Raw genomic sequence first — 18,342 nt, 5'->3', positions numbered from 1 at the left:
CTGCTTTCTGCAAATTTACTCTGAGCTAATCTTATACTTTTATTCATGAACTTATACAAAATTGCAGTTTGTGATCTCAACAAACTTACATTCATTGATTGACTTGACTTGACTTAATATCAAATATGATTTCTCAATTTAAAAAATCTTCTGTTAAGGCAGAAATTTTGGTTTAAGATATTTTCCGATTTTCAGATGCTGCATAAGTGCCTTAAAATATAAAATAATATCTTAGATGAGGTTTTGATAATGTAGTCAATATATGGATCGACAGCGTATCTGTACTTCTCTGTAATTGCGTTGGGGTGGAGCTAAACTAAGTACAATTTGTCATTAATTAATAACCTCCTATAGAGCTTTTTGGGCACTTATGATCTGGACAATTCATTATTCTACACAGGCTGCATTTTATAGTGTACAACAACGTGTTTAGGGAGACTTTAAAACCACTCGAACGCTAACCCTAGCATTTAGCAGACACCCTTATCCAAAGTGACTCAGGGTTAAAGGCCTTGATCAGGGGTCCAGAAGTGGAAGCTTGGTCAACTTGGGATTCAAACTCATGACCTTCTAATCAGTAGTCCAACACCGTAACCACTAGTCTACCCCCTTTCCTTATCATGATTTTAAAGGAGACACCAAAACAAATAAACCAGAGGAATGACTCTGTTCTCACAATGTCCGCACAGTTTTCCTTTAGCTTCTCTGATTTCCTTTCACCTCTCAAACACACTCTGCTAGTCAGATTGGTTATGCTAATGTGCTCCTAGGTGTGTGTGTGCTTAGAGATTCTTGATCTTTAAGAGAAAGCATATTAAATGATTAATTACTCTGCTCATTCAAACCAACGGTTAGATGTCCGTGCATAAAAAAAAAAAAAAGGAAAACCAACGTGTTATTATTTGCATTAGTTTAATTAGGATATTGAAGTCAGAAAAAAAAAAAACACACAAAATACGTTTGAGCTGTACTCAACAGACCAAATATTGTCCAGATGGTCACCTCAAAAAAAAAAGCCCTGCATTTAAAAATAAGGCCAAGAAGGCAAAACCCAAACCATAATACTGAAGGAAAAAGAAAATGATGCATCTATCCTTCTATACACCGGTCTCTATTTCCTACAATGCAGTATATTTTGACAAAAAGAAAACATACAATGAACATCGTTTACTCTGATCAGTTTATGCCATGTATCTTATTAGGAATTCAAAATAATATTTTTATTTTTTTCCTACTTTATTCAGGCATTTATTTCCTAAAAAATAAATGCAGCATTTTTGCTCGTGAAATTAGATTAATTAATTTCATGAAATCAATTCAAATGTATTCAAAATGTTGAAATATTCAAATAATTATTGTATAATCATTTTATGATGAGAAATATGACCTTTTTCTGACCTCGACAAATGGGTACTTGATAGTTTACAATGTCAAATAGGTGCAGGATAAATAATAAATCATTCAAAGTAAACAAAGAAAAAAAAAAAGAAAGAAACAAACAAATCCAACACACGATTATTACAGCAATGTTTTTAGCATTCTCAGTTAAAAAAAAAATTAAATCCTGTCCAGCTGAGACACAAAATCATCTGTACAGAGTGACATTGGTTACATGGTGCACTTTAACACACAGGCGAGTCGGCCAGATTAATTTTTTTGACTCGCTAAACTTTTTAATTCAGGTTCAGTCCATCTGAAGTCTTTAGAAGGAGGTACAGGGTTGTAGGGTCATGATCCGTTTTTCATTCTCTCTCTCTTTCTCTCGTTCTCTATCTATCTATCTGTCTGTCCATCTCTCTCATCAGATCGTTATAAAGGCTCCTTGGTCGTTGTTAGCCGATTCGGGTTCCACGCATCGGCCACGTTTCCGGGTGACCCTTCTCTTGCGGTGGAATTTGGCGTAGCACCGAAGACCTGGAAAATTGTGAAATTCTGAGTGAAAATTTGTTCAAAGCAATTCTTTGCTTATTTGTATAAAACATTTTTTTCCATGTCTGTCATTGTGTCACATTGTGGCTGTTGCTGAAGTCGAGTCTCACTCACACCCACAGAGAAGCGCTTACCAAACTTAATCTTCCAGGTCTCAGTATTTGAGTATCTGAGGTGTAGATATTTAATTTAGATTAATGATTTTTTTTCTTGTACTTTAATATATAAGGCTCTTGAACGGCTCTTTTTTCCAAGCAAACAAATATGCAATCGTTTTACCAGCTTGAAATTTGTTTTAAATAATTAGAGCATGTACAGTATATCAGATAAAAGCACCATCAAACTTTAACAAGGTTACTGACTATGATTGAATTTTGTATTCACAATAGCAAACAGCTCGGATCTTGAAATGAGTTTTCCGTGGCAGCATTTTGATTAGATTCAACTACAAGCGTAAGGACATTATAAAAAGTGAAAAGAAGTCGGCTTACAAATACGTGACGGTCAGATAAATGATCCGGCCTGAATGAATCACTGCTAACGCTCACCTTCTTTACACATGCAGTCATCGTAGCACTTGTTGTTCAGTCCACGGTTATGTGGGCTGCACTCGTGGTGTCTGAGATCACAGCAGGACCCTGAAATGATTAACAAAATATAGAGACAGCTTTAGAAGAAGAAAAAAAAAACCCTGTTCTTTATGCCGAATGGTCAGCATGTTGGTGCACTGACCAGGCAGGCAGTCGAGATGATGGTCACATGGTTCAACATCATCTGCAGCCACGGTCGCGTTGCCGCTGCTCATATTCTTGCTGCGCCGCTTGTCTTTGTAGAAAAAGTTCAACAACGAAAGAATCATGAAACACCACTGCGTTCTTTAGCAAAGATGCTGCATTCAGTTTCACCGATCAATAACGACATTATAAAAGATGAATACATATCTGCTTTCAACCTGCTGACAGTCGCATTGGCCTGGAGTAATTAAAAAGATTTTTATTGATCTCTTCATGCAAGCACAGCACTCGGGAAAATGAGAAGATGTGATTATTAAAGAGCCCGTCAACATATTTTTACATAATTAACGTTACATTATTATTCTGTGCTTCTGTGGTGAACTCAGTATTGACTGTGGAGGTCTTTCTTGCTCAGTCAGCCTCCTTTCTCTGGGTGAAACTACAGCTAGCTAGCATTTTAATCACTGTGTATATGTAAAGTATAGTGAAAAGTTTTCCGATCTGATTTTTTTTAGTAGTTAACTTTAATTAAATAGTAGTTTAGAATCTGTAGCTCTTAAGTATATCCCCTACTTAGCAAATTTTCAGCAACACAAATTTAAATCCTCTCAGATATCCTGTCAGATTAGCTCCTATTAGCAAGCTAGTAAGATTTAGCGATGACAATAACCAGCCTCTGATTAAAATTAGTGTCTAAATAAATGTAGTGTCTGCTAAATAAATACATAAATAAATAAAAAATCTTCTCAATTCCAGACAGTTTCATTTCTTATTAATGTTCGAATGATGAAATAAATAAAATCCTCTTACACCGTTTTGCTCAACTAGCATCAGTCATAAAACAACTGTTTATATGTTTGTGTATTTGTAAGTGAATATATTTTATTGTGTATATTTTACAAAAGATTTATACAATGTCAATTTTTTGTGTCTAATGTATCCAATTTATTTCTATATCTTTTTTCTGTTGTATTGTATGGCTATGTTTATCTGCTCACGCAAACCAATTTCCCCAGTTAATATATATTGTCGCCGTCGCGGAAACGAGCCACCACCGCTAGGAGGCGAAGCTGCAGCAAATTCATTGTAACTTTTAATCATTAAATCCTCTAAATACACGGTTAAATTATATATTGTTTGAAAGCTTAAACTCTCATGATTTTATTAAGCCCACACACAAAGCATAATATGATTTATAGCCGTCATAATAATTTAATCAATTTGATAGCCACCGGAACTAGGCGGCGCTAGTTCGGTCTGTTTACTTACCATTAAACGCTTCCCTTTCTTCACTGGGGTAATATTTTCCGAAACAAAATGCTTGTAAAAACCCCCAAGAGTTTAAGGAACTGGAATATGTAAGCGTTTTAATCAAAAACGCTTTGCTCGCCTCACAAATATTACGTTTCTGACCGAAAACTGCGAACAGTACTTCACTTCCGCCCATTCTTTCGGCTCTCACTGCTCATTGGAGGCTTAAAAAACTACACTTGGGCATCAGATTTGTAGTCCAGGGTCTAACGAATCAAACAAGCTCTCTCATGAGCCAATCGGTGCCTGTGATGCAGAGATAGGCAGCTAAGAAGCCAATGATGTCTCTCCAGCCTATGTGGGACACCCTCTCTTTGATTGACATTTGCTCCCTCCAGTAGCGATTGCATGATCCGTGAGTGTCATAGCTCTGTAGCCAATAAACAGTCGATTCCAGCGATATATGATATGCACCATCAGGTAAAGGGGTGTGGCTGTTAGAGCCGTGCGTATAAACATGTCTCCAGATGCGTAAAGCGTGCGCCCTCACACACAGCTGTTAGTGTTGGTGTTATTGCGGAAAGTGACGTTGGTGCGGTTTTTGGACAACTTGTACGTATTTTTGAAAAGTTTGCCAAGAATTTCCAAATGGAAGGCAAAAAGTCTTTCACGCCTGATCAGGTCGCCAAAATGATGTGCGAAATATCCGAAGATGATTTTTCGTCCTCGGCAGAGAGCGATTTATCTATGGATTCAGATGCTGATGAGGATTTCCTAAAAGGAAGAGATCCTGATCTAGAAGATCCTGATCTGTGAGTACATATATTATGTTATGTGTTTATTATTTTATGTGTATATATATATATATATATATGTATATATGTATGTATATATATATATATATATATATATATATATATATATATATATATATATATATATATATATATATATACATATAATGTGTGTGTGGGTGGGTGGGTGCGTGCGTGTGTATGTGTGTGTAAGGGGAAATTGTAAATGTGATCTGACTGTGGTCAATACAGAAACTTTGTATTTTGGGAAGGGTGCTGTGTAAAAACAATTTCTGCCTGGTATTGCATTGAGTTTATTCTAAGGGTTGTGGGTCGTTATTGGGCATTGAGATTGTTATTGGGCATTGAGATTGTTATTGGGCATTGAGATTGTTTGAATGTGTCTGAATGAGGTGTGACAAGCTAATCGTTGCATTTCTTTGTTTCAGAGAGCCAGAATGTCTGCCTTGAGTTTATTCTAAGGGTTGTGGGTCGTTATTGGGCATTGAGATTGTTATTGGGCATTGAGATTGAGATTGTTTGTTTGAATGTGTCTGAATGAGGTGTGACAAGCTAATCGTTGCATTTCTTTGTTTCAGAGAGCCAGAATTTCTGCCTTGAGTTTATTCTAAGGGTTGTGGGTCGTTATTGGGCATTGAGATTGTTATTGGGCATTGAGATTGTTTGAATGTGTCTGAATGAGGTGTGACAAGCTAATCGTTGCATTTCTTTGTTTCAGAGAGCCAGAATGTCTGCCTGGTATTGCATTGAGATTATTCTGAGGGTTGTGGGTCGTTATTGGGCATTGAGATTGTTATTGGGCATTGAGATTGTTATTGGGCATTGGGATTGTTTGAATGCATGTGAATGAGGTGTGACAAGCTAACCATTGCATTTCTTTGTTTCAGAGAGTCAGAGTCATCAGACTCAGATTGGCAGTCAGAGAGAAAGAGGCCCATGAGGACCCCAGTGACTGTGGAGGAGGAAGACCTGGAACCCCAACCCTCTAGCTCCACACAGCCTGCAAGACATGGCAGAGGAAGAGGCAGAGGAAGAGGAAGAGGCAGAGGAAGAGGCAGAGGGAGAGCAGGAGGGAGAAGCACTCCGAGTTCTGGACTTGAAGGTGCATGGCAGGGCACTGATGTGGAGGACATCACTCCTGATCAGCCATCCTTCCACCCAGCACGCACACCTGGTGGCCAGCTCATGGGTGGTGTAAAATACACCATCCTACAATTGTTCAAATTATTCATGACAAATAACATTCTCAAAGACATCATGAACAATTCTAACAAATATGGAGAAAGGAATCACCCGGACACATTCCAGAGGATCACCATGGCAGAGATGATGTCCTACCTCGCGATGATCATATATATGGGAATGCTCAAGAGAACAGCAATCACTGACTATTGGAGAAGGAATGAGCTGTATGCCTTGTCTTTTCCCTCAAGTGTGATCTCCGGGCGCCGCTTCAGAGCCATCTCTCGCGCCCTCCATCTCAGTGACCCTGGTGAAGATGCTGCCAACGACTCAAGAAGAGGCACCGCTGGGTACGATAGGCTTGGCAAAATAAAGCCATTGTACCAGGAGTTCAGGCAGATGTGCATGGCACATTATCAACCCCACCAGTGCATTTCAATCAATGAGAGGATGGTCGCCTTCAAAGCCCGCAGTGGAATCCACCAGAAGAATAAGCCCGTGGTGGAGTGGGGTTATAAGCTGTTTGTGCTGGTGGATTCCACCAGTGGTTACACCTGGGACTTCATCTATGAAGGCAGGGGAGCACCAATCAACAAGGGGCTCAGCTATGACTCCGTCATGCGTCTCACAAATACGCATTTGCTTGGTACCGGGTACAAGTTATTTGTAGATAACTTTTACACAAGCCCAGATCTCTTTCGTGACCTCCTGCAAAAGAAGATCTGGGCCTGCGGTACCATTCGCGGACAGCGTATTGGGTTCCCCAAAGACAGGCCAGGCGGGCTTGTGAGGTCGTCTCCCCGGGGCACCATTCGCTGGATCCGTGAGGGGCCCCTGGTGTTTGTGCAGTGGAGGGACACCAGAGATGTGCTGATGTGTTCCACGCTTCATGCAGCACATGGGGACGATAGTGTCCGGAGACAGATCAAGGGGGCAGATGGGCAGTGGCGTGTGCAGGATATCGCCATTCCACCAGCCATCAAGGATTTCAACAGGTATGTACAGTGTTTTTTTTAAATGAATTTTGATATTATATCAATGCATCAATATCTCGGATAAGCGGTAGAAAATGAGTGAGTGAGAGTGCATCAATATCAGTGTAATGTAATGGCTATGTTCCTTTTCTACTCAGGAACATGGGTGGTGTGGACCTGTCAGATGCCATGATCGAGTATTACTCTGTCCTGCACAAAACCAAGAAGTGGTACCGGTCTTTCCTGTACCACTTCATCGACATCGCCATCGTCAATGCCTTCATCCTGTACAAGGAGATCGCCACTGCAAGGCAGGAGAAGGTGATGTCCCTCAAGGCCTTTCAGGAGACCCTGGTGATGGAGCTGACAGAAGCTGGGTCTACCACCACAGCCCCTCCACAGCCACCCCCTCCTGCTCCCCAAGGTGCCTCACACAAGCTTGTTCACTTTTCACAGGATGGCACCGTAGGTCGGAGGAGGTGTGTCCACTGCCACCGGACGACCACAGTAAAGTGCACCTCCTGCGACGTATGCCTGTGCTTCACAATAAACAGGGACTGTTACAATACATGGCACACCATGAAGAATTTCTAACTTTTCTATAACGTGTAAATATTTCTTGTGTGTGTGTTTTGTATTTTGCACAGTTTTTGTAAATGATGTAAATAGACATCATAGACAGTGCATTTTGTGTGCCCTTTTTTTTTTTATCAAAATCTCAGGAGGAATGGAAGAAAATGTGTTTTTTTGTGGTTATGCTAATGTAAATTTGTGCCTAATTGACTGACATCAAATCCAACATACACAACAGTTTCCAGTAAGCTTTCATCAGATACCAAGATTATGTTTCTAGGCAAAGGGGTTCAAAGGTTATAAGCCTTGGAAACTCTGGGTACCCAAGGTTCATTTTGGAGTCTCCAAATGGCACAAAGACACAAAAACGCGTGGACATACCTGTAGAAAATATTCATATAAAATCCATTTTTGAGTCTTTTGACTTCAAACTTTTTATGTGAAATATAAGACATGTGGCTATGACCCTGAGTTGTTCTTCAGCTCCTGACATGTGTTTACAGTAGTGTATTTTAGTCAGTTTTCAGAAAAATTATTTGGGCGGAAATGAAATCCTCCATTCTAGCCTCTGTAACTCTGTGTCAGTAATCACACTGACACTTGTATCAGAAACTAGAGATGGTCTTCTTTCCAATGAGTTAGAGCATGCTAGCTAACTAGTTTTATAAACATACGTCCTGTACATTTATGAATGCTGCTTGGTTTTACTGAAGCAGATTATGAACCTTTATAAACAGTGTAACAAGTGGATTGTTAGTTTTCCAGATTGGAGTGATGCACGAGTGAGAGTGAGTGACGTACGGAGGTTCGGGCACATGTAATGTTGTGTACACATGTGAAAATAAAAGTAAGCAATGATACTGCTTTAACCGTCCATTCTGTATAGTTTAATAAAACAGAACAGAATGAAACAAACAGGACTTAAACATACTCTCAGAAATCCAGAGAATATTTCCAGAGCATCAGCCTACTAGTGCTAGACGTTAAAAAACCTTAGATATAATCATGGAAAGTAATGACAATAAGTGCATATTAACTACTGTAGATGAATAAATTTAGCAGTTTATGCATATTTATAAAAATAAAATAAAATCCTGTCAGGTTAGCTTATGTTACGCAAATATTTTTACAACTACGGTTACACATGTGACTAAAAATCTTCTCTGACGTGGTCCACATTAGCCAGCTAGCTAGAATTAGCAGTGAAGGTTTGAAAACAATGCTGTACCTTTTTTCTTGTTGGATGATGGCCAGCTGTCCTCAGGCCTCATGTCCTCGTAATCTGTCCAGTCAAAAAGCGCCATGTCCAAGGTAGGCAACACTTCACCTTGAGGATTTCCTTGTCCTGCCTTCTATGTGCAACACACACACACACACACACACACACACACACACATATGGATTACATTATTATATAAAATAATATTACTTGATCCACTTTTACAAGCACAACTTTTACTTTTATTTACTCCACAGCACTTTAAAATTTTCATTTTTTCCTTTAAAATTTTAAAATCTGATTGGTCACACACTGGTGATAAATATTTTATAGTTGTAGATATGCAATTAATATTATTTATCTTTATCTAAATTATTTATCAATATTTGCATAAGGAGACTCTAAAGTCAATTCTGTTTCACATCAGGACAAATCGGGACAAACACCCTTGTGTTAATTACTTTCCAAATAACGGCACATCAACAATGATTTATTCCTGAATTGATGGTATGATAAACATCAAGAAACATATCTTTCATCATAATACTTTGAGATGCAGGTGGAATCATGCTTACTCTTTCTAAACCGAAGTGTTGATTGAACATGTTTGTTTTTTCCTAAGAGGCATAACTTAAATTTGTTACGGACATATTGTGAAAACCTGGCTGCTTTTTAAATGTCAGACCTGCCACAGGTGTTCACAGCTCTCTTTAAAAAAATAAAATAAAAACAATCTTAGTATGCACTATAAAAAGGTGTTGTTTAAAAAAGCAAAAATATAGAAATCTGAAATTTTTTTGCAAAACTGAAAGCATTCTGTGAGTCATTGCTTCAGGGGGATTTGATGGCTTCCTGCTTTATTGTCTTCATTTTTCTTTAATGTAGCTCACAGACAGACAGACAGTCTCTCTCTCTCTCTCTCTCTCTCTCTCTCTCTCTCTCTCTCACACACACACACACACACACACACACACACACACACACACACACACACACACACACACACACACACACAAACATTTTAAGGTTAGCTTATTCTGGCTAGTTGCTCTTACATTAGCTGTAATGATTATATACATTAAACATCAACTAAAATCCTCTCAGTAATCCTGTCACATTAGCTCCCGCTAGCTACCTGGCCAGTGTCAGTAGTGAATGTTTTAAAAAGGAAAGAGAACTACAGTAACATTCAGTTAAGTTTCAATATAGTCACATTAACTTAGGTTACCCATAGCAAAAAAAACAACAACAAAAACAAAACAAATATGAACAATTTATGACTTAGTATGAAGTCGGTAATTCTGTCAGGCAGCTCAAGTTCCTCTCAGAAGTCCTGCCATTTTATCTTATCTTAGCTAGCCGACTACCATAATCTGCTTTCTGCAAATTTACTCTGAGCTAATCTTATACTTTTATTCATGAACTTATACAAAATTGCAGTTTGTGATCTCAACAAACTTACATTCATTGATTGACTTGACTTGACTTAATATCAAATATGATTTCTCAATTTAAAAAATCTTCTGTTAAGGCAGAAATTTTGGTTTAAGATATTTTCCGATTTTCAGATGCTGCATAAGTGCCTTAAAATATAAAATAATATCTTAGATGAGGTTTTGATAATGTAGTCAATATATGGATCGACAGCGTATCTGTACTTCTCTGTAATTGCGTTGGGGTGGAGCTAAACTAAGTACAATTTGTCATTAATTAATAACCTCCTATAGAGCTTTTTGGGCACTTATGATCTGGACAATTCATTATTCTACACAGGCTGCATTTTATAGTGTACAACAACGTGTTTAGGGAGACTTTAAAACCACTCGAACGCTAACCCTAGCATTTAGCAGACACCCTTATCCAAAGTGACTCAGGGTTAAAGGCCTTGATCAGGGGTCCAGAAGTGGAAGCTTGGTCAACTTGGGATTCAAACTCATGACCTTCTAATCAGTAGTCCAACACCGTAACCACTAGTCTACCCCCTTTCCTTATCATGATTTTAAAGGAGACACCAAAACAAATAAACCAGAGGAATGACTCTGTTCTCACAATGTCCGCACAGTTTTCCTTTAGCTTCTCTGATTTCCTTTCACCTCTCAAACACACTCTGCTAGTCAGATTGGTTATGCTAATGTGCTCCTAGGTGTGTGTGTGCTTAGAGATTCTTGATCTTTAAGAGAAAGCATATTAAATGATTAATTACTCTGCTCATTCAAACCAACGGTTAGATGTCCGTGCATAAAAAAAAAAAAAAGGAAAACCAACGTGTTATTATTTGCATTAGTTTAATTAGGATATTGAAGTCAGAAAAAAAAAAAACACACAAAATACGTTTGAGCTGTACTCAACAGACCAAATATTGTCCAGATGGTCACCTCAAAAAAAAAAGCCCTGCATTTAAAAATAAGGCCAAGAAGGCAAAACCCAAACCATAATACTGAAGGAAAAAGAAAATGATGCATCTATCCTTCTATACACCGGTCTCTATTTCCTACAATGCAGTATATTTTGACAAAAAGAAAACATACAATGAACATCGTTTACTCTGATCAGTTTATGCCATGTATCTTATTAGGAATTCAAAATAATATTTTTATTTTTTTCCTACTTTATTCAGGCATTTATTTCCTAAAAAATAAATGCAGCATTTTTGCTCGTGAAATTAGATTAATTAATTTCATGAAATCAATTCAAATGTATTCAAAATGTTGAAATATTCAAATAATTATTGTATAATCATTTTATGATGAGAAATATGACCTTTTTCTGACCTCGACAAATGGGTACTTGATAGTTTACAATGTCAAATAGGTGCAGGATAAATAATAAATCATTCAAAGTAAACAAAGAAAAAAAAAAAGAAAGAAACAAACAAATCCAACACACGATTATTACAGCAATGTTTTTAGCATTCTCAGTTAAAAAAAAAATTAAATCCTGTCCAGCTGAGACACAAAATCATCTGTACAGAGTGACATTGGTTACATGGTGCACTTTAACACACAGGCGAGTCGGCCAGATTAATTTTTTTGACTCGCTAAACTTTTTAATTCAGGTTCAGTCCATCTGAAGTCTTTAGAAGGAGGTACAGGGTTGTAGGGTCATGATCCGTTTTTCATTCTCTCTCTCTTTCTCTCGTTCTCTATCTATCTATCTGTCTGTCCATCTCTCTCATCAGATCGTTATAAAGGCTCCTTGGTCGTTGTTAGCCGATTCGGGTTCCACGCATCGGCCACGTTTCCGGGTGACCCTTCTCTTGCGGTGGAATTTGGCGTAGCACCGAAGACCTGGAAAATTGTGAAATTCTGAGTGAAAATTTGTTCAAAGCAATTCTTTGCTTATTTGTATAAAACATTTTTTTCCATGTCTGTCATTGTGTCACATTGTGGCTGTTGCTGAAGTCGAGTCTCACTCACACCCACAGAGAAGCGCTTACCAAACTTAATCTTCCAGGTCTCAGTATTTGAGTATCTGAGGTGTAGATATTTAATTTAGATTAATGATTTTTTTTCTTGTACTTTAATATATAAGGCTCTTGAACGGCTCTTTTTTCCAAGCAAACAAATATGCAATCGTTTTACCAGCTTGAAATTTGTTTTAAATAATTAGAGCATGTACAGTATATCAGATAAAAGCACCATCAAACTTTAACAAGGTTACTGACTATGATTGAATTTTGTATTCACAATAGCAAACAGCTCGGATCTTGAAATGAGTTTTCCGTGGCAGCATTTTGATTAGATTCAACTACAAGCGTAAGGACATTATAAAAAGTGAAAAGAAGTCGGCTTACAAATACGTGACGGTCAGATAAATGATCCGGCCTGAATGAATCACTGCTAACGCTCACCTTCTTTACACATGCAGTCATCGTAGCACTTGTTGTTCAGTCCACGGTTATGTGGGCTGCACTCGTGGTGTCTGAGATCACAGCAGGACCCTGAAATGATTAACAAAATATAGAGACAGCTTTAGAAGAAGAAAAAAAAAACCCTGTTCTTTATGCCGAATGGTCAGCATGTTGGTGCACTGACCAGGCAGGCAGTCGAGATGATGGTCACATGGTTCAACATCATCTGCAGCCACGGTCGCGTTGCCGCTGCTCATATTCTTGCTGCGCCGCTTGTCTTTGTAGAAAAAGTTCAACAACGAAAGAATCATGAAACACCACTGCGTTCTTTAGCAAAGATGCTGCATTCAGTTTCACCGATCAATAACGACATTATAAAAGATGAATACATATCTGCTTTCAACCTGCTGACAGTCGCATTGGCCTGGAGTAATTAAAAAGATTTTTATTGATCTCTTCATGCAAGCACAGCACTCGGGAAAATGAGAAGATGTGATTATTAAAGAGCCCGTCAACATATTTTTACATAATTAACGTTACATTATTATTCTGTGCTTCTGTGGTGAACTCAGTATTGACTGTGGAGGTCTTTCTTGCTCAGTCAGCCTCCTTTCTCTGGGTGAAACTACAGCTAGCTAGCATTTTAATCACTGTGTATATGTAAAGTATAGTGAAAAGTTTTCCGATCTGATTTTTTTTAGTAGTTAACTTTAATTAAATAGTAGTTTAGAATCTGTAGCTCTTAAGTATATCCCCTACTTAGCAAATTTTCAGCAACACAAATTTAAATCCTCTCAGATATCCTGTCAGATTAGCTCCTATTAGCAAGCTAGTAAGATTTAGCGATGACAATAACCAGCCTCTGATTAAAATTAGTGTCTAAATAAATGTAGTGTCTGCTAAATAAATACATAAATAAATAAAAAATCTTCTCAATTCCAGACAGTTTCATTTCTTATTAATGTTCGAATGATGAAATAAATAAAATCCTCTTACACCGTTTTGCTCAACTAGCATCAGTCATAAAACAACTGTTTATATGTTTGTGTATTTGTAAGTGAATATATTTTATTGTGTATATTTTACAAAAGATTTATACAATGTCAATTTTTTGTGTCTAATGTATCCAATTTATTTCTATATCTTTTTTCTGTTGTATTGTATGGCTATGTTTATCTGCTCACGCAAACCAATTTCCCCAGTTAATATATATTGTCGCCGTCGCGGAAACGAGCCACCACCGCTAGGAGGCGAAGCTGCAGCAAATTCATTGTAACTTTTAATCATTAAATCCTCTAAATACACGGTTAAATTATATATTGTTTGAAAGCTTAAACTCTCATGATTTTATTAAGCCCACACACAAAGCATAATATGATTTATAGCCGTCATAATAATTTAATCAATTTGATAGCCACCGGAACTAGGCGGCGCTAGTTCGGTCTGTTTACTTACCATTAAACGCTTCCCTTTCTTCACTGGGGTAATATTTTCCGAAACAAAATGCTTGTAAAAACCCCCAAGAGTTTAAGGAACTGGAATATGTAAGCGTTTTAATCAAAAACGCTTTGCTCGCCTCACAAATATTACGTTTCTGACCGAAAACTGCGAACAGTACTTCACTTCCGCCCATTCTTTCGGCTCTCACTGCTCATTGGAGGCTTAAAAAACTACACTTGGGCATCAGATTTGTAGTCCAGGGTCTAACGAATCAAACAAGCTCTCTCATGAGCCAATCGGTGCCTGTGATGCAGAGATAGGCAGCTAAGAAGCCAATGATGTCTCTCCAGCCTATGTGGGACACCCTCTCTTTGATTGACATTTGCTCCCTCCAGTAGCGATTGCATGATCCGTGAGTGTCATAGCTCTGTAGCCAATAAACAGTCGATTCCAGCGATATATGATATGCACCATCAGGTAAAGGGGTGTGGCTGTTAGAGCCGTGCGTATAAACATGTCTCCAGATGCGTAAAGCGTGCGCCCTCACACACAGCTGTTAGTGTTGGTGTTATTGCGGAAAGTGACGTTGGTGCGGTTTTTGGACAACTTGTACGTATTTTTGAAAAGTTTGCCAAGAATTTCCAAATGGAAGGCAAAAAGTCTTTCACGCCTGATCAGGTCGCCAAAATGATGTGCGAAATATCCGAAGATGATTTTTCGTCCTCGGCAGAGAGCGATTTATCTATGGATTCAGATGCTGATGAGGATTTCCTAAAAGGAAGAGATCCTGATCTAGAAGATCCTGATCTGTGAGTACATATATTATGTTATGTGTTTATTATTTTATGTGTATATATATATATATATATGTATATATGTATATATGTATGTATATATATATATATATATATATATATATATATATATATATATATATATATATATATATATATATATATACATATAATGTGTGTGTGGGTGGGTGGGTGCGTGCGTGTGTATGTGTGTGTAAGGGGAAATTGTAAATGTGATCTGACTGTGGTCAATACAGAAACTTTGTATTTTGGGAAGGGTGCTGTGTAAAAACAATTTCTGCCTGGTATTGCATTGAGTTTATTCTAAGGGTTGTGGGTCGTTATTGGGCATTGAGATTGTTATTGGGCATTGAGATTGTTATTGGGCATTGAGATTGTTTGAATGTGTCTGAATGAGGTGTGACAAGCTAATCGTTGCATTTCTTTGTTTCAGAGAGCCAGAATGTCTGCCTTGAGTTTATTCTAAGGGTTGTGGGTCGTTATTGGGCATTGAGATTGTTATTGGGCATTGAGATTGAGATTGTTTGTTTGAATGTGTCTGAATGAGGTGTGACAAGCTAATCGTTGCATTTCTTTGTTTCAGAGAGCCAGAATTTCTGCCTTGAGTTTATTCTAAGGGTTGTGGGTCGTTATTGGGCATTGAGATTGTTATTGGGCATTGAGATTGTTTGAATGTGTCTGAATGAGGTGTGACAAGCTAATCGTTGCATTTCTTTGTTTCAGAGAGCCAGAATGTCTGCCTGGTATTGCATTGAGATTATTCTGAGGGTTGTGGGTCGTTATTGGGCATTGAGATTGTTATTGGGCATTGAGATTGTTATTGGGCATTGGGATTGTTTGAATGCATGTGAATGAGGTGTGACAAGCTAACCATTGCATTTCTTTGTTTCAGAGAGTCAGAGTCATCAGACTCAGATTGGCAGTCAGAGAGAAAGAGGCCCATGAGGACCCCAGTGACTGTGGAGGAGGAAGACCTGGAACCCCAACCCTCTAGCTCCACACAGCCTGCAAGACATGGCAGAGGAAGAGGCAGAGGAAGAGGAAGAGGCAGAGGAAGAGGCAGAGGGAGAGCAGGAGGGAGAAGCACTCCGAGTTCTGGACTTGAAGGTGCATGGCAGGGCACTGATGTGGAGGACATCACTCCTGATCAGCCATCCTTCCACCCAGCACGCACACCTGGTGGCCAGCTCATGGGTGGTGTAAAATACACCATCCTACAATTGTTCAAATTATTCATGACAAATAACATTCTCAAAGACATCATGAACAATTCTAACAAATATGGAGAAAGGAATCACCCGGACACATTCCAGAGGATCACCATGGCAGAGATGATGTCCTACCTCGCGATGATCATATATATGGGAATGCTCAAGAGAACAGCAATCACTGACTATTGGAGAAGGAATGAGCTGTATGCCTTGTCTTTTCCCTCAAGTGTGATCTCCGGGCGCCGCTTCAGAGCCATCTCTCGCGCCCTCCATCTCAGTGACCCTGGTGAAGATGCTGCCAACGACTCAAGAAGAGGCACCGCTGGGTACGATAGGCTTGGCAAAATAAAGCCATTGTACCAGGAGTTCAGGCAGATGTGCATGGCACATTATCAACCCCACCAGTGCATTTCAATCAATGAGAGGATGGTCGCCTTCAAAGCCCGCAGTGGAATCCACCAGAAGAATAAGCCCGTGGTGGAGTGGGGTTATAAGCTGTTTGTGCTGGTGGATTCCACCAGTGGTTACACCTGGGACTTCATCTATGAAGGCAGGGGAGCACCAATCAACAAGGGGCTCAGCTATGACTCCGTCATGCGTCTCACAAATACGCATTTGCTTGGTACCGGGTACAAGTTATTTGTAGATAACTTTTACACAAGCCCAGATCTCTTTCGTGACCTCCTGCAAAAGAAGATCTGGGCCTGCGGTACCATTCGCGGACAGCGTATTGGGTTCCCCAAAGACAGGCCAGGCGGGCTTGTGAGGTCGTCTCCCCGGGGCACCATTCGCTGGATCCGTGAGGGGCCCCTGGTGTTTGTGCAGTGGAGGGACACCAGAGATGTGCTGATGTGTTCCACGCTTCATGCAGCACATGGGGACGATAGTGTCCGGAGACAGATCAAGGGGGCAGATGGGCAGTGGCGTGTGCAGGATATCGCCATTCCACCAGCCATCAAGGATTTCAACAGGTATGTACAGTGTTTTTTTTAAATGAATTTTGATATTATATCAATGCATCAATATCTCGGATAAGCGGTAGAAAATGAGTGAGTGAGAGTGCATCAATATCAGTGTAATGTAATGGCTATGTTCCTTTTCTACTCAGGAACATGGGTGGTGTGGACCTGTCAGATGCCATGATCGAGTATTACTCTGTCCTGCACAAAACCAAGAAGTGGTACCGGTCTTTCCTGTACCACTTCATCGACATCGCCATCGTCAATGCCTTCATCCTGTACAAGGAGATCGCCACTGCAAGGCAGGAGAAGGTGATGTCCCTCAAGGCCTTTCAGGAGACCCTGGTGATGGAGCTGACAGAAGCTGGGTCTACCACCACAGCCCCTCCACAGCCACCCCCTCCTGCTCCCCAAGGTGCCTCACACAAGCTTGTTCACTTTTCACAGGATGGCACCGTAGGTCGGAGGAGGTGTGTCCACTGCCACCGGACGACCACAGTAAAGTGCACCTCCTGCGACGTATGCCTGTGCTTCACAATAAACAGGGACTGTTACAATACATGGCACACCATGAAGAATTTCTAACTTTTCTATAACGTGTAAATATTTCTTGTGTGTGTGTTTTGTATTTTGCACAGTTTTTGTAAATGATGTAAATAGACATCATAGACAGTGCATTTTGTGTGCCCTTTTTTTTTTTATCAAAATCTCAGGAGGAATGGAAGAAAATGTGTTTTTTTGTGGTTATGCTAATGTAAATTTGTGCCTAATTGACTGACATCAAATCCAACATACACAACAGTTTCCAGTAAGCTTTCATCAGATACCAAGATTATGTTTCTAGGCAAAGGGGTTCAAAGGTTATAAGCCTTGGAAACTCTGGGTACCCAAGGTTCATTTTGGAGTCTCCAAATGGCACAAAGACACAAAAACGCGTGGACATACCTGTAGAAAATATTCATATAAAATCCATTTTTGAGTCTTTTGACTTCAAACTTTTTATGTGAAATATAAGACATGTGGCTATGACCCTGAGTTGTTCTTCAGCTCCTGACATGTGTTTACAGTAGTGTATTTTAGTCAGTTTTCAGAAAAATTATTTGGGCGGAAATGAAATCCTCCATTCTAGCCTCTGTAACTCTGTGTCAGTAATCACACTGACACTTGTATCAGAAACTAGAGATGGTCTTCTTTCCAATGAGTTAGAGCATGCTAGCTAACTAGTTTTATAAACATACGTCCTGTACATTTATGAATGCTGCTTGGTTTTACTGAAGCAGATTATGAACCTTTATAAACAGTGTAACAAGTGGATTGTTAGTTTTCCAGATTGGAGTGATGCACGAGTGAGAGTGAGTGACGTACGGAGGTTCGGGCACATGTAATGTTG

General features: G+C 39.3%; 4 protein-coding genes across 7 annotated transcripts in view; 2 read left to right on the top strand and 2 right to left on the bottom strand.

The window, feature by feature from the left end:
- Nucleotides 1-893: 893 nt before the first annotated feature.
- Nucleotides 894-8,831, bottom strand: LOC125140788 (draxin-A-like). 3 transcript variants are annotated; one of them, XM_047810648.1, is made up of 4 exons: nucleotides 8,687-8,831; nucleotides 2,662-2,754; nucleotides 2,478-2,567; nucleotides 894-1,914 (listed from the first exon to the last, which is right to left on the bottom strand). In XM_047810648.1, exons 1-4 carry the CDS (start codon nucleotides 8,760-8,762, stop codon nucleotides 1,802-1,804), a joined length of 372 nt encoding a protein of 123 aa, XP_047666604.1. In that variant the 5' UTR covers nucleotides 8,763-8,831; the 3' UTR covers nucleotides 894-1,801. The 3 variants fall into 3 exon arrangements, with proteins under 3 accessions (XP_047666604.1, XP_047666603.1, XP_047666605.1); XM_047810647.1 differs by lacking the exon at nucleotides 8,687-8,831 and adding an exon at nucleotides 3,933-4,110; XM_047810649.1 differs by lacking the exon at nucleotides 8,687-8,831 and adding an exon at nucleotides 2,882-3,469.
- Nucleotides 4,563-8,206, top strand: LOC125140787 (piggyBac transposable element-derived protein 4-like). Its single transcript, XM_047810646.1, has 3 exons — nucleotides 4,563-4,726; nucleotides 5,617-6,906; nucleotides 7,044-8,206. Exons 1-3 carry the CDS (start codon nucleotides 4,563-4,565, stop codon nucleotides 7,477-7,479), a joined length of 1,890 nt encoding a protein of 629 aa, XP_047666602.1. The 3' UTR covers nucleotides 7,480-8,206.
- Nucleotides 8,832-10,943: 2,112 nt separating the features above from the next.
- LOC113656510 (draxin-A-like) overlaps nucleotides 10,944-18,342 on the bottom strand; it is a 23,210-nt gene continuing 15,811 nt past the window's right edge. For both annotated transcript variants that reach the window (XM_027167806.2, XM_027167807.2), the window contains exons 5-7: nucleotides 12,712-12,804; nucleotides 12,528-12,617; nucleotides 10,944-11,964 (exon numbers count right to left, since the gene is read on the bottom strand). In XM_027167806.2, coding sequence (XP_027023607.1) covers nucleotides 11,852-11,964; nucleotides 12,528-12,617; nucleotides 12,712-12,804 — 296 coding nt within the window. In that variant the 3' untranslated portion in view covers nucleotides 10,944-11,851. The remainder of the gene's footprint in view (nucleotides 11,965-12,527; nucleotides 12,618-12,711; nucleotides 12,805-18,342) is intronic.
- On the top strand, nucleotides 13,515-18,264 carry LOC113656509 (piggyBac transposable element-derived protein 4-like). Its single transcript, XM_027167805.2, has 3 exons — nucleotides 13,515-14,776; nucleotides 15,675-16,964; nucleotides 17,102-18,264. Exons 1-3 carry the CDS (start codon nucleotides 14,613-14,615, stop codon nucleotides 17,535-17,537), a joined length of 1,890 nt encoding a protein of 629 aa, XP_027023606.2. The 5' UTR covers nucleotides 13,515-14,612; the 3' UTR covers nucleotides 17,538-18,264.

The sequence above is a fragment of the Tachysurus fulvidraco genome, chromosome 2 (genome assembly GCF_022655615.1).
Source record: "Tachysurus fulvidraco isolate hzauxx_2018 chromosome 2, HZAU_PFXX_2.0, whole genome shotgun sequence".
In the NCBI taxonomy this organism is placed as follows: domain Eukaryota; kingdom Metazoa; phylum Chordata; class Actinopteri; order Siluriformes; family Bagridae; genus Tachysurus; species Tachysurus fulvidraco.
The sequence above is the reverse complement of the archived record's forward strand: the minus strand, read 5'-3'. Positions and strand labels throughout refer to the sequence as shown.